Source organism: Syngnathus acus, chromosome 24 (genome assembly GCF_901709675.1).
Source record: "Syngnathus acus chromosome 24, fSynAcu1.2, whole genome shotgun sequence".
NCBI lineage: Eukaryota > Metazoa > Chordata > Actinopteri > Syngnathiformes > Syngnathidae > Syngnathus > Syngnathus acus.
The window spans coordinates 6,400,854-6,416,401 of record NC_051108.1 but is presented as its reverse complement, the minus strand read 5'-3'; the positions used below and the strand labels follow the sequence as shown (position 1 = coordinate 6,416,401).

General features: G+C 42.1%; 3 protein-coding genes and 1 long non-coding RNA gene across 5 annotated transcripts; 1 reads left to right on the top strand and 3 right to left on the bottom strand.

The window, feature by feature from the left end:
• Positions 1–88: 88 nt before the first annotated feature.
• si:dkey-261l7.2 lies at positions 89–3,596 on the top strand. Its single transcript, XM_037244205.1, has 7 exons — positions 89–232; positions 1,675–1,805; positions 2,268–2,357; positions 2,453–2,541; positions 2,628–2,788; positions 2,911–3,027; positions 3,100–3,596. Exons 2-7 carry the CDS (start codon positions 1,681–1,683, stop codon positions 3,208–3,210), a joined length of 693 nt encoding a protein of 230 aa, XP_037100100.1. The 5' UTR covers positions 89–232; positions 1,675–1,680; the 3' UTR covers positions 3,211–3,596.
• LOC119117731 lies at positions 2,554–3,016 on the bottom strand. Its single transcript, XR_005096585.1, has 2 exons — positions 2,884–3,016; positions 2,554–2,805 (listed from the first exon to the last, which is right to left on the bottom strand). It is a non-coding gene; the product is annotated as an uncharacterized LOC119117731 (long non-coding RNA).
• A 37-nt stretch (positions 3,597–3,633) lies between the features above and the next one.
• On the bottom strand, positions 3,634–5,183 carry irak1bp1 (interleukin-1 receptor-associated kinase 1 binding protein 1). The gene is made up of 4 exons (XM_037245362.1): positions 4,897–5,183; positions 4,470–4,551; positions 4,111–4,241; positions 3,634–3,910 (listed from the first exon to the last, which is right to left on the bottom strand). Exons 1-4 carry the CDS (start codon positions 5,181–5,183, stop codon positions 3,634–3,636), a joined length of 777 nt encoding a protein of 258 aa, XP_037101257.1.
• Positions 5,042–15,386, bottom strand: mfsd2b (major facilitator superfamily domain containing 2B). 2 transcript variants are annotated; one of them, XM_037244203.1, is made up of 16 exons: positions 15,169–15,386; positions 14,460–14,558; positions 13,616–13,927; positions 11,679–11,804; positions 11,484–11,608; positions 10,104–10,227; positions 9,601–9,679; positions 9,345–9,526; positions 8,661–8,751; positions 8,104–8,225; positions 7,899–7,982; positions 7,377–7,460; positions 7,151–7,260; positions 6,946–7,089; positions 6,578–6,754; positions 5,042–5,234 (listed from the first exon to the last, which is right to left on the bottom strand). In XM_037244203.1, the coding sequence occupies exons 3-16, from the start codon at positions 13,910–13,912 to the stop codon at positions 5,192–5,194; spliced, it is 1,788 nt and encodes a 595-aa protein (XP_037100098.1). In that variant the 5' UTR covers positions 13,913–13,927; positions 14,460–14,558; positions 15,169–15,386; the 3' UTR covers positions 5,042–5,191. The 2 variants fall into 2 exon arrangements, with proteins under 2 accessions (XP_037100098.1, XP_037100097.1); XM_037244202.1 differs by lacking the exon at positions 5,042–5,234 and adding an exon at positions 5,732–6,439 and having other exon boundaries at positions 15,169–15,376.
• Between the last annotated feature and the right edge of the window lie 162 nt (positions 15,387–15,548).

Here is a 15,548-nt window from a genome sequence, read left to right as displayed (position 1 = left end):
ACGTTTTGCCCGGTGATTTTTTTTTCCAATGTTAAAATCTGACGTGGCTCTCCGTCACACTGAGCGTCATGCATTATCTTCGTGGGCCGCCGCGATTGGCTAATAGTTCAAACGTGCTTTTGGGTGTATGTCCCCGCCTACTCATGGCATGTCAACAGACAGGTGGCCATAGTCGTGGAAGGACTCGTGTAAACTTCAGAAAGAAAATAAAAGGTTTTAAAGTCAAGTCGAGGTGAGGATTAAAATTCACAAGCCTTTCATGCAGTGGTGGTTTTGACCAGTGATGGTGGTGGGGGGTCAGGGTTAGCAAAGCCTAAAACAGAGACGCGCAAACTTTTGTGCTCAAGAGCCACATTGGGTTTCGAACCAGTTAAAAAAAACGTGTTTTTTTTTAAAAAGGTTTACTACAATTATAATTATTCATTTTTTAATAATTAAATTTATTATAATTCATTGACTGCTTTAATACAATTTACGACAATTATATTTGTATTCATTTTTATTAATTTATTATAATTAACTTTTTTAATTCATTTTTTAAATCTTTAATGTCATTGATAGTTTTATTTTTATTCAAGTCAATAAATTAGGGGATCTTTAATGAGTGGCATGAATAACTAATATGTGTACACAGATTTTTTTTTTGTCCAATCAGACTTTTGCCTCTGTATGTTGCCATAGCAATCTAAATAGTGCACATTGGGTTTCGAACCAGTTAAAAAAAACGTTTTTTTTTTAAAAAGGTTTACTACAATTATAATTATTCCTTTTTTAATAATTAAATTTATTATAATTCATTGACTGCTTTAATACAATTTACGACAATTATATTTGTATTCATTTTTATTAATTTATTATAATTAACTTTTTTAATTCATTTTTTAAATCTTTAATGTCATTGATAGTTTTATTTTTATTCAAGTCAATAAATTAGGAGATCTTTAATGAGTGGCATGAAAAACTAATATGTGTACACAGATTTTTTTTTGTCCAATCAGACTTTTGCCTCTGTATGTTGCCATAGCAATCTAACCTGCACAGAGCCTTCAGTAGTGCACGTTGGGTTTCGAACCAGTTAAAAAAAACGTTTTTTTTTAAAAAAGGTTTACTACAATTATAATTATTCATTTTTTAATAATTGAATTATTATAATTCATTGACTGCTTTAATACAATTTACGACAATTATATTTGGATTCATTTTTATTAATTTATTATCATTAACTTTTTAAATTCATTTTTTAAATCTTTAATGTGTATATATGTCATTGATAGTTTTATTTTTATTCAAGTCAATAAATTAGGGGATCTTTAATGAGTGGCATGAATAACTAATATGTGTACACAGAATTTCTTTTGTCCAATCAGACTTTTGCCTCTGTATGTTGCCATAGCAATCTAACCTGCACAGAGCCTTCAGTAGTGCTGGACAATAAAACTTCAACTTTAAGAAAAACCAAATACAGGTCTGTAGGTGAATCTAGACAAATGTACAAATAATACATTTAAGTACAATTATAAAAGCACACCACCTCCATAGTGCAAGGAGCCAGCTCGCAATAAATACACAGGAATTTTCACTCCACAGCTTGTGTCTTTGTATCGTATGGACGCTTTCTATGATTAAACCGTGATAGTGGGAGTATTTAAGAAGTGGGCCTTATCTCTTATCCAGTTGGTGATGCCTCAGCTGACCTTGTCTGCGGCTGTGCAACTGGCGCTCTTGCTGTCGGCCTTCCCGGCTCAGTACCTGATCCACAAATGGAGCGGCAACACAGCAGAGCAGCGCCTCCTCGCGTCAGCAAAGTATGCGACACTCACTCTTTCATATGCCCCGACCGGTTATGTATCTGGTATTTGTTGTACTACTGTGGTATCAAGTTTTATAAAGTAGACCTTTTATTATGTTTGTATTTGTATGCTTTAATTTTACGGCAGTGTTGTCGTTAATAGATTTGGACGGAACAATATAGATACACTACTGGTACGATTATGTCAGTACTTCCTGATTCCTAGTCTCATTTTCACAAGCTGCCTGTACCGGTTTCTTGAACACATCAGTACACCCAAGACTGCCTTGTGCTCCACCTTTAATTATTTTTATGAGAATTTATTCAAATGTGCAGTAGCTGAGAAAAAGGTTAGATTTCACTTGGGGAATGTAATGAAAGTTGCCAGAAATACAAAGAAAATAAGAAAAAAATCTGGCATTACTTAGTCATGCTCCTAAACATATTTGCTACTAAGTGTCGTGATGATGCGTTCAAGGTTGATTCGAATGTGGAAAGAATGGAGCAGTTCTTATCTGAGCATTTCAACCTGGAACGAGTGGAGCCAGCAGCAAGTTGCCCAAATCTTGTGAGTACTTTGCAGAATGTTTCTCAACTCTCAAAAACATTAAACGTGCTAGTTTCCCACAGCGCCTAAACTCACCTCAATATTTTGTCATGAAGGTCTGCGCTCGGTGTGGACATGGAGGGGGAAGCCGATTCGGCTACTGTGGAAACCATGATGCTTGACAACGACCAAGGATATTTTGGAGGTTTGAGACAGGTTTACAAAGCCAAATTTGTTTTAATGTTAATAGGAAAAAAATATTTACATGCTATTCTTATGTTTGTGTGTCAGCATCCAAGGAGGTGCGCAGTCCACGGCCGCCTTACGTTTTCCTGCGGGTGGGCGAGGTCGTGGTGGATCGCAAGACCCACCGGCTCGGCGTGGTGGTGAGCTGGGATAGTGAGATGAGGGCCCCCGCTGAGTGGGTGTTCAGGATGTACAAAGGAACGCGGGTCAGTCTGTGTGATCACTGAGAAGACAAAAAATTAATTAAAACCACAGCCAAAGTAGCAACATTTGAACAATTTGACGACGTATGTGGCCTAACCCATAATATGTTTGGATAACCATGAAGAGTGTTGCAGCCAAGAAGACTCCTCATTACAAAGTTCTGTTCAATGGGCCAGGACCTAACCATGTAATAGTGGCCTACCTGCCTCAAACTCACCTCAAGCGTGTCACTGGCAAAAAAGTAGGAATACAAACGTCACCACACACACACGCACACACAGTTTGTGTTTTATTGATTGTGATGTGTTCACAGCCCAACGTTCCCAGCTTGAACCATTACTTCAGTGGTTTTGACGGTGAGCGCTTCGTGCCCCGAACGTGGCTGAAAGAGATTTTCCCAGAGGACGACATTGATGATGTCTGAGCGCCAAGCTCGTGAGATGACGGCGATATTGATCGAGACGATTCCATCAAGAGCAGCAGCAGCTCATTTGAATGTATTGTGTGGCAGAGTAGCGTGTACAAGCCTTAGCCACCATTTGCAATTATATCAAACAGCAGCCATTTTGTCATAATGCATTCATTTTTTTAACATTTATCTGAAGAGATTTTTTACGATACATACGAGTCATCAATTCGAGCTGCATAATGTTTAAGTTTTAAAGGTGGCTTTCCCCTCCTCAGAAGCTGCTTATAATAGCATCATCTCCAAATGATGCCGCTTGACTTTTGCACAGTGCTGTACATGCGCAACTTTGACTGTATATTATGAATGTGTGACTTTGAATAAATGACAATAGAAACTCCCAAGTATGTTTCGGACTCACCTGCTGTCAAAATTTGGCATTTAGTATTTCTTCCTATATCCATCACGCATTCGGAAGTAGACGGACACCCGCGAGGAGGCGGTGACGGCAGGTATGCAGGGAAGAGGGGCGGCCTGGGTGGAGGCAACCTCTTGGCCCTGCCTTTGACCTCCACCATCATCATCGTCCTGACTCCTCCACTCTCTCGTTTCCTCTTCTCGCACCAGGGTGGGCGCCCCCAGACTTTGTCCCAATAGCTGGCTAACTCTGATGGCCTTCTGCTGAGCGTTCTCCACCGCCGTAACGCACGCACTCTGCCTACATGTGCACACAATTTCAAACAGAATACAGTCCTTGGTTATTGTAATAATGTTGATTTTATAGTACGAGAGTATTATCCACCTATCTGAAAAAGTACACATTCCTAATATCATTAGCTGACTCAGCATCGTACAATTGTTAGGCTAATATAACTTTTTATCTTTGGAGTTGGAAAGAAAAATAAAAAGCATATTTACCTGACACGGTTCAAGCATTCGGCGCTGTGGAAAAATCGAGGCTGTCCCACTGAGACGCTCCTGTCCAGTTTCTCTAGCAGGATGCTGCATGCCTGCTCCATTTTGTCAAAGTCGGAGAACGTGACAGTCACCTAGAAAAAGAAAAGCCATTAATCAGACAGCACTAGGTACGCCAGCACAATCAGATGACAGCTGTCCAACATAGATTTGAATTATGAAAACTTAGCTTAATACTAATTAAACAATGCAAATTGCCATAGACAAGCTAATGAATAGCATCAGTGTCACAATCCAATCTTTGTTGCTAGACAAAATGCAATTATAATAACCATATTGAGGGTCTGTAATGGCAATCTTACTTCTGCATTCATGTGATACACATCTTCATCCCGGTGGAGGAATTTTCTCACAGCGATGTCGTCTTCGTTGACTCCATGTTGCCTAGTCATCAAGAAACATTTTGTCATAATAGATTATCAAAACCACCTATGTGGGGAAAAAAAGTACAACAACTATCCATCCAATTTCCACACTTGAAGCATTTTAACAAGCATTTTAGTCAACTTATCTTGTTATTTTTACATCACTACAGTGGTTAAATGTGCACATCTACTTTTACACAAGTATATGTAGTTCTGGACTAGTGGAATAAGTTGACACTGTTTATTCTACCAAATATTTGAAGAATATAAGAATAGCTGATTTTGGCGCTGTCCATTATTTTAGCAGAAAATGAAAAACAGAATTGTTGGTACAAAATGTGTTATTTTTTTAAATTAATCGTACCTGACAGCTTGCAAAATGTATTCCAGCCGGCGTGACACGCTGCTGGTGACCTCGTTGACGCTCGCTTTGCTGTTGCCCATCCTGAGTTGCACAGATGCTCTGTCAGCCAAGCAGCTAACCTCCGCCGTCCCGGTCACCTGGAGCTCCCTCGCCTGGCTCCCGGCGGGGATCTGTTTATTCCCGGCCCGCAGCTCAATGATCCCTTGCTCAACATCTGTGACTGCGAACGGGCTGACTGAAGAAGTAGGCTGCGCGCCACCGGGGAGTATTCGAATCCTGTTGTCCATTGCTGTTGCTAATCGCCCGGTTGGCTTCCTGGTACCATGGCAATGGGTGAACTGCATGATGGGATATGTAGTTTACTTTTGGCAGCACGAAGAGACTACCAAGACAGTACAGTACGTACTTCCAAAACTGTATTCATACTTGCCACGACAGTTCATTATTCTCTTACCTGCACAACCTCTCACCTTCCATTACGTGTAGGTGTTTGATTTTTATTGTTTTGTCCAATTCAATCAGTATTTACGTTCAATTACGTCATCATTCCAATTATCTGATTAATATCCATGACATCTTAGGCGAATAATGTACCATTTAAATGTTTTATGTTTTTGTCATGTTATGAGAAAAATGAGCAATCCGGCCTTCACCAGTGTTGTTAATTAGACACGTCATTGCAGTTACATGATTACAACATACATAAACTCATTTCACTTTTGAATGGCACTACAAAATGGCCATGTCACAATATAAGACACTAACACTGCTATAAGTGACTCCAAACACAGTCTCATTACACTAACACTCAAGAATGACAAAGACAAACAATACAGATCATCATGAAAGGGGGGTTTTATTGCAGGGCCCTTGGCATTAATTACTAATCAGATTGGCATGTCGTCAGTATTGATCAATACTGAGACAGGTACACCACACTGATTGTCTCAGCATCATATATGCTGTTCATATTGATCTAAATCCACGCTGATTATCCGTCAACTAACGGAAATTAAATATAGAGGGGACTTCTGGCACAAAATTCCCCCCTTTGAGAATGTTTAATATCACATCCTACCTTTAGGGAGGGCAACACACATGGAAGTAGTTTAAGAATGCTACACATCACAACTATCTTTAAAAAAATAGATTTTTTTTTTCATAGCATGTTGGCTTTTCTTTACTCTCCTCATCTCCTCTCCTCAGCAAAGTAATACAACATCAAACCCTAATGTGTCATCATTGTCACATAATTCATAAATAATAAATAACAGCGTTGCAGAGCAACTAGACACAGCAAAGAAAGGGGGAAGAAACCCTGATATACATTCATTTGTATAAATAATCTTATATCATGGCTATACAGTACATGTTGAAACAAAAAATGTTCACTGTATAAACAAATCAAGTCCCAGTGTAATATACACCAATGCCACCAATTTCCCAGCATGCATCACTGGAATACGTGTCCGACGTCCGGAATATTTTTCCATGTCACATCACACCCAAGCCATCTGAACTTCTGGAAACACTGGTTTGTTTCCTGTGTTTTATTAAAAAAAAAATATATATATAAATATTGAAAATATACCCTGTGTAATGTGTATATCAAAACAAATTTGAATAATGATATTTTCTACTATGCTCAGACCTGCTCATATTTCATGTTGCTGTGACTCACCGTAGTTCATCCAGGTGTAGCTTATTGCGCAGTCGCACTTCTTCCGTGATGGGGTACAGGAGCAGGATCATGAGGCCTGTAATGATGAAAGCCACCGGGGCGGCGCCGATGAGCAGCTTGAGCGTGTACACCACAGCCACCGGCTGCTTGCAGGCGCCATTTTCGTACCCTGCGAACCTAAGTACGTAGAAAAATGGAGTTGAAGGAAAACCAAAATGGCCGACTTCATGTGTGGTTTTGGCTATGGGAGTTTGAGAATTTTTTGTAGGTCAACTCATGATAAATATGCCTAAAATCATACATGTTTCTGAGGGGACTCGCAAATTCATCCAAATGTTGGCAACTGGATGTTAGTGATGGCAACTTACTGCAGGCACAGAGTGGACACGCCCAGTGAGACGGCGGCGGCGAACTTGGTGAAGAAGACGTAGAAGGAGTAGAAGATCGCCTCATGACCTTTGCAGTTTGGATTGGCCAGCCGGAAGTCATCCACCACGTCGGGAAGCATGGACCTGCCGTCATATTAGCGGTCAGCCTTGGTGGAGGTACTATACCATCATAATGAAGTCTCACCAGGGCAGAAGGAGCGAGGCGGCCACACTGAGTCCAGAAGATACGGCCACCACGTACGCCACCACCACGTTGGGGATGAACACCAGCATCATTGTGAAGGGCATGATCCCCTGGAGAGACAAGATGGACCTCAAATGAAGATTTGTTTACACTACATGCAGGAAATAGTTTCAAAATGGCACCCGGAGTTGTATTAATAATCCTAATATTGATAAAGTAGACTCACCGTAATGCCGCAAAAAGCTGCCGTCTTCTTTCCAAACTTTTGCAGGAACCACTGCCATAGAGGGATGCTTATTACTGCAGACACCTGAGAGCACATTGAAAAACTATAACACACACAAGTAAGAACAGCAACACATAAGGTACAGGATACACAAATGACACCAAAGTGACAAGTAAAAAAAAAAAAGTGGGGTGAACATTGACGAGATCTAAATCTCTTATGTAAATATATTGAAAATTTAAACGCAAGCATCATGTCCCTACTTTCACTTTATTGTGTTGTATTTGGCTGAATTTTCAGAGTTTAATTCAAAGTGTGGAGGAAGTCAAATTTCTGCCCAGGTTCATTTATGGAAGAATAAACAAGATTTAATAGACGCTTTCCGTCGCAAGATCCAAATTGAAAACGTCAACGCGCTCAGTGTCAACTATTGGCTCTCCATCGTGTATTCCAGGCTGGTTAATAACTCTATTTTGGTCTAACTGCATTAGAATTCATGCAAAAATGTCAGCGTCAACTCACCAGGATGGTCAGCACGATATTCTGGAAGTGTTCCCTCAGGTCAGCCGCGTACGTGCAGAAAAGGACGAAATTGTTCTGTACCAGCTGTGCACAACAAGCAACGAGGAGTCACACGAGATGGCGGCTGACCGCACGACTTGCTCTCCATTGATCCGTCGACCGAACCGGGATCCATTAGCATTTATCGGGCTTGCTGTGTGTTTACCTGAATGGCCACCAGGATGAAAAGGAAGGCGGCGGTAAGGATGAGGTACGGCCCGTGACGCATCACCATGATGAAGCCGCGGTGGAACGGAATCTGCTTCTCAGTCCTTGGTGCGTACGGATCTAGACAACAATCAGAACACCAAATTATGGTTTTCTTTTTTAAATATATTTAATTTGTGATAAAATGCCACTTTTGCGCTAAATAAGCTGATTCAATAAAGCCAACGTGTATGACAAACTAGTTTAAGCAAAATGCGCACCTTCAAGTCCAAATGTAAAGTTTTTGCGGCTTAATGTACGATTTTGCTCGACAAATAAAGTGCTTTTCATCTTCTGAGTTCTACAGAAAGCACCTGAGGAGTTTCAAGGTGAAATATTTGCTTTCATTTGATGCTGACAAAACCACCAGGATGTACCACGGACCACCTACCACTAAATTGGTTCCCTAAATATACAACATATATACCTTTTGATTATGACCACAACCTTTTTTTTTCTTCATACAGTCATACTTTGTACAAGTCTGCACGACATTTCAGTTGGTGAAGACCTCACCATCTTTCTCTTTGACTCCCAAGAACATGACTACAGTGCAGACCAGGAAGATTCCCCCGATGACACCAGCAGCGATCATGTAAACTTCCTTCTGCAACCAGAAAAACAAAACAGCGGTCATTTCGTCTATTTTAATCAATTTTACTGTCCTAAAAAAAATCCGAACTCATCCCACTGCCTTAGTTGAGAAGTTGTGGTTTGTTACTTTCCCCTCGCAATAGTGAGCAAAGATGGACAGCAAGTCAGACGCCAAGAATAGCACCTCTGCTGTTTAGTGCGTTTGTTTGCTCCCCTTTGCCCGCTGTCATTATTTGCCTTTGCTCAAACCACCGAGGAGACTTTGCCCAAAATGTGTCGGAAAGAACAAGCCGGGCCCAAATAGCTGCGGCCAAAAGCCAAAATCCCAACACGCGACGTATCAAGTTACTTTTCCAGCCACACAAACGCTAATATTACAGACACAAGCCGCCTTCTAGCTGTCTAGTGAAAAACAAATGCTGAGGATATTCAGTTTGGGGAAATTTTGGATGTCAAATGAACCTAACAGGGATGTTATGTACCTCCTGCTTCATCTTCAAGTCTCACATTTCTACAATCCTGCCGCATTTCAGCACAGGTTCGGCTCTACAACATTCACAAGACACTAATTGCTTTCTTTTGTTCTGGAATGCTGTTTTTACTTACAGCATGTGACAGGTACTCCTCAGAGCGCACCAAACTCCGGACCACCTCCGCCCCCCCACTGTTGTTCAATGCATTAGTAGTGTTGTTGTGTCCCTGGCAGTGTTTCAATCTGTGGGCACTGGCCACAATCTGGCCCTGGATGGCAGCACCGGTCAATGTGCCCAACACTTCCAGAGTCATCCCTGATGGGAGAAAAAAAATTAAAAATCTCATTATTCCCAAATGATCAATAAATGATCGACAGGTCGGTGCTTACGATAGGCAGTGGCTGAATCGCGCTCCCGCTGGTCTGTGCTCAAGAACATGGTGAGAGCTGAATAAGGCACGTGGTAGCACTAGCGGAGAAAGAACAGAAGCATCTTAAAACACTTGATAACCCATACGAGCCAGAAATCGCATTCTGATGGGCCGCAAACGGGTCTAAGCAGCCTTTATCCCACAAGTGTATACTTATAGAGCGTATTACAGGCCAAAGAGAGATGAATGGAGCATGATGACAAAAGGCGCCAGGAATAGCTGCACTTTCCCTTTGAGGGGTGCGGCGGCCCAAAAGCCCCCGGGGCTCTAACGTCTGACGTCTTCCTGAAGTGGGAGGGTAATTCCCCAATGTGATTACCCCCTCGTGTCAACTTTTAACTTTCATCCAATAAAAATTGACATTTAGAAAGTTGAGTCAGTGAAGATAAAATGCGAAGTTGTGATTTTAAGGCAAAGGCTCTTTTAAAGGAACTTTTAAAGAGGGGCCATTTTGGTACTCACCGTGATGAGGGTCTGGTAGAGGCAGTAGAAGCCGAGGTACCACACGAACCTCCCGTTAACGAAGGGGGGCACGTACCAGAGGTAGAAGTAGGACACTACCAGGAACGGCGTAGAGCCCAACATCCTGTTGGAAGACGGTGGACGCCATATTAACCACAGCTGTCAATCAAACGTCTGCTTTAATCTGTTATGTAACATCGGAACGAGGTCACTCTACTGCGATAAGTTCAACTAAGCCGTCTGCTTAAACTTTGTTGTATAATGCATACATTTGGAGAATTAACTCGGTCGCTGGTAAAAACCTACCCTTGGAAAAAAAAAAAAAAAAACATCACCGTATGCCCACAAAAAACAACAACAACAAGCAACCTCTGACCCCATGACGCAGGAAAAGGAATAATGAAGAGCGGGAGCCCGAGTGGTTTCTGGTAGCATCCGGCTGTGTTGCTCCACTCTCCTCCCGATTGTTTGCGATAACAAAAGACGACGCACAACGCTGGTGCTGCACTATTAGGGAAGGGGGGGGGGCGGCGAGAGGAGTGTGACGGGTAGAGCACCGGTGGGCCATGAAAGGGTTTGGGAATGAGAATGTGCTGCAAGGTGGCCCACTAAAGACTCACTCCCTACACAGCATCCAGCTGATAAGAAGACAATTGAGTTAATTGGAAGAAGCGCAAAGGAACAGAAGGGATTTAAAGGTAGCACAAGGGCTACTTGAAGCCACACCAAAAGTTGTAGGAGCTTTTATTCCATTGGCTGTCAAATGGTGCCGCATGGACCGCAGCAGACTCCGGAAACAAACTCGCCCACATTCTCTCTCAAATCAGGCAAGGTGGTTAAAAAATAGGGGCCTCACTTTCAGTCTGCTATTGTTGCTTGGATCTCTCTTCCAAGCCTGATGTGCTTATGCAGTGTGTGTGATCTAAGGCCTATAATGCACAAGCAGCATTAAAGTGCGTCCGTGTAATTACAGCAGCTGCTTTCCACAAAGCAGCTCCATTCTTAAGTCCATCACGGCAATAAAAGCCTGCCGCGAGTAAATCCAGGATGCTAAAAAGGAGGGAAAAAAAAAGGGGCCCTGGTGTTGCCCAAAGTTGAAATGAAGCGTTACATAAACGCAGCAGCTCAGTATAGGGCGTGTCGGGAAGAGCGTAATTAAAATGCCATTAGATACAGGCCGCCTGTGCTTTAGGTTTTATGAAACAAAACCGAAAAAAACACGAGAATTTTTTATTTTTTATTTTAATTCTTTGCCTGTATTAATCTACGGCTTCGTTTGTGATTCATTTATTGGTTGGTAAGGTACTTCTAATAATGCCCTTAAATGTCTGCCTATTAAGTAAAATTTTAGGGCGAATTTGCCATTTTACTGGAGCTCACCAAGGCATGAGTCTACCGATCCTGGTCCACTTGGTCTTGTTGATGAAGAAGCCGACCACAGGATCCACCACAGCTCCCCAGGCCTTTCCGATAAACAGCACCATGGAGGCCTGGAAGGCGTTGATCTGCGTGGGACATATTTTTGTACTGTTTAAACGTGAATCTTGAAGTTGTCACGCTGGCGTTCTGGCTCACCTGAGCAACATCCAGCAGGTAAATCTGCAGGAAGAAGGCGGTGGCGCTGGCTGCAACCTCTTTGGGGACGCCACCAATGGCAAAACACAGCTTGTTGCACACTGATAGCTTCTGACTCAAGTCGGTCTAAATTATGACAAAATTACATAATTATAACATTTTATGACAATGTGGTAGATTTATAATCCTTTATTTTCACGTTTTAAAATACGTTGGCAGATGTCTGACAAATTTAGAGTCAGGGCATATTTGCAGTTTGCAACAGGAGCGTATAATTAGCATTTTCTATTTGTGAGCAATAAAAGTGCCAAGTAGACTCGCGGGAGGGAGGCGAGACAAAATGTGCCCGAGATTTGGTTTCGCCAGTAAAGTGCCCAACATCCGTATTTAAGGGTTTAAAAGATGCTCGGGTCGGGCTGAGGTTGCGGATGTGAAAATGATGATGGTGTGGAAAGACACCATGTAAATAACAAGGCGGTGAAGTGTCTATTGATTTATCCTGTTTGCTGTGTTTATTTTTATTTTTATTTTAAGAAGCCATTCGGAGAACAGTAAACACGGCACTTTGCTCTCTATGATTAGTACATACTGCGTTTAAGTCCAACACTACGATTTAGATGAGTTGACATTATTTACTACAGTAGTAATAATGTCCCAAAACTTTTGAATGGTACTTTATTAGGAGCAAAAGTCATTAGTCATTCATTTATCTGTTTACAAGTCACGTTTGACGTAATTTCCTGCCGGCTGGCTTTCTATTTTCAACTAAACTTCCGCCATGCGTCACTAACGAATACGAAAATATATATATATATTTTTTTTTTTTACACTCTCAACTCCCAGAGAAATGTTGGTGAAATGATGAGTAACAAACCCAAAGATGCCTCTGCGTGGTTACAAGAAGCAGAATTGTACATCCGATCTATTTTGGTAATCAACAGTTCAATTCATGATGAGTAATTATTTTGTCATTGTCAAAATGGTCGAAAAGACTGACACAATAATTGTGCAAAGTCGAAAGCGATGTGTTGAAATGTTTTTTGCGGAAGAATTAAATGTCTATTCATTTTTTGCATTGTTGCACCATTAACTTGTTATGCTAAGAATGAATTGTTTGGAGTCGTGCATTAAAGTTGAGGCCAATTTAATAATAAGCTCCATGTGAGCCAAAGGTCCAACACTAGCAAAGCGGCCACATCTCAGCGAAACGCTGTCATTACCGCCTCCCTGTCAAAACATGAAGGGCCCACGGAGCGACAATTACCAGGAGGGTGGCGTGTAATTATTCCATCTCAAGACGAGTGGGGTCAGAGGTAAGTAAAGGCTGAGGCTTTGGCTGCAATTACAGCTAATTGGAGAGGAAATCAAAGTGTTTTTGCCGCCTCCACGCCACTGATGATGTGCAAAAATATGCTGTGAATTTTCTCTGTAGCCTTCCTTATTCTTTCCTTCATGACTCTCTCGCTATCATCAAAGAGGATAAACAGGATGTCCCGTCTGATGTTATGCATGAGAAAAAAAAAAAACAGAATCAGGCAGTTCCACACACTAAAAAAAAAAACGAGTGCAAAAAAGCAACTCGGCACTATTAAGGTTAGTGGATGGGGTCATGTCAAAGGTTGCTTTCAATGACAACTCAAAACGGAAGGCGCAGGAACAGGAACAGCCTGAATCCAGCAGCCACACACACAAAAATGGAAACGACAAGACTTAACACAAACTGTACATCCTTATTACCCCTCCTCTTGCTTTCTCTGTGACATGCGCACACTCACAGCAGACAACGAGGCGCTCCAAAACACCCACGTTAGCTCAAAACTCTAGAATGTATCATTTTAGCCAGCAATTAGCTTCAACATTTTTAAATGCATTCCATCAAATAGTCATCCTCATCCAAACACTACCTGAGGACATTTCATGAGCTGGGGTGGTCTTACCTGCTGAGGGACTTTGGCATCTAAGAGTGCCTCAGTAGGCTTGAGCATCTTCCCCGCTGCAGCCAGGCCCCCCTGGGCGCCGTTCTCACCGCGGGCCATGGCGGAGAGGCTGTGGGTGAGGCGGCAAGTGCGCTTCTTCTGCGAGGGCGCACCAAATTGTGTGTGGCTGAGACTCCGGGTGTGTGCAAGAAGACGGGGTGGGAATTGGACGTGACTTTGACTGCGTGCAGGGAGCGATGACTGCACCGCCTCCTCCTGTTCCTCCTCCTGGACAACTCGGACCCTTTCCGCCGCCATTCACATGCTGCGGTGCTTTGGAACGAGGAGGCCAGACCAGGGGATGACACATACACACAAAAAAAAAAATAGACATACACTCAATAACAAGTATGCACAACACACACATTCAGGAATGCTGACACATGTGGACAGAATTCCATCATGGAAAGATACAATACTCACTAGCACACACCTAAACCCAAAGTGCTCACTTCATATGCTAATCTGGCTGGTAATTTGGAATATTTTGCATTAATAATTTATTACAAGTCTGTTTCTAATATTTTGACCCTCTCCATATGGCCAAAAATAATAAACAAGGCTGATCATAATATACATTCTAAATCTCATTATCTTTTTAAAAGGTAGAATTTCCTCACCAGTTTATGAATTAGGTGTACCTAATGTTTTGTCCGCTGAGTGTAAACGGGATGCATCGCGAGTCCCGTGTCAAATAAAAAAAAATGGGTTACTATTCCTGGCAGTACAGATCAATAATGTATATTTACGGAAATACACGTACAAAGAAAATAAGATGAGAATAAACAAAAATGTGTCGTTTTACCTTCTGTTGTTGGAAAAGAGGAGAGCTCCGTACAGTGGCAGGTTGCTGGGTGTGTGTACGACGGGAGCAGCGAGTCGGCGGCCGGGCGGGATGAGGAGACTGCGGAGAATGAACAACCACACGCACGGACAGACACAGGGGTAAAAGACGTGCTCTTTGGGGCGACCCCCTGCGACCAAACTATGTACTGCAACATTCATTCATCCATAACGCGCACACAAATATTTGTCTTTTTTCCCCCACCCATCCCTCAGGCATAATTATTCCAATTGGGCTACATTAGACTTTTTAGAATTGTGCATGTGATATAAGAAACCTTGAATTTATTTGAATTGGAGTGGCATCTGATTTGGACACATTTTGTTGATATGGAAAGTTTCGAATAAGAAAAGAATTTGAGTTTTCAATGTAATTTCAGTTTAATAGAGGTAGGATTTTGGCCGATTTAAGTCTTCAGGACTAAATTTGGGGAGTGTCTAATATTGTGTCCTGTGAATGTATCACCACGTAACCTCCCTCTGATTAATGGTGAAGGATCAGTAGAACCAGTTCCAACCACAACGATCCCTGAAGGCTCATCACATGACAGACACATTTACATGGAGCTTGTTGCACAAGACAGCAGCTCAGAAGTCCAAAAAGTCCCTTCCAAAAAAGGAGTTGTCATTTTAACACCAGACATGCATTACAGAATACATTCCCACCCTACCTGTGTTTGACAATCCAACATTGGTGACTCCCCAGACGGCGACATTCCGGCTCACGCCAGTGTTACACGGAACCTGTAATTACCAAGCAGCAGGTGGAATGCTAACAATGAGGTTTGGTTTCATGTCACAAGCAGCCTTCAAGGTGTGTGTGTTTTGTTCCCACAGTGCACCATTAGTCAATTCTAGAGAAGTGCTACATATAAAGCAAGCAGTCTGATAATGAAGGAAAGGATGGGTGTTATCTCCAGAACCCCCCTTTTCCTTCTCCTCAACCCACCTTGTGCTTTTTAGCCCAGGAGCTTCACAAAAATTCTGTTCTGACCTTGAAAAACCACATCCGCTAATCCCGTCTTGTGCGCATGCTCCTCTGACAGCTTTT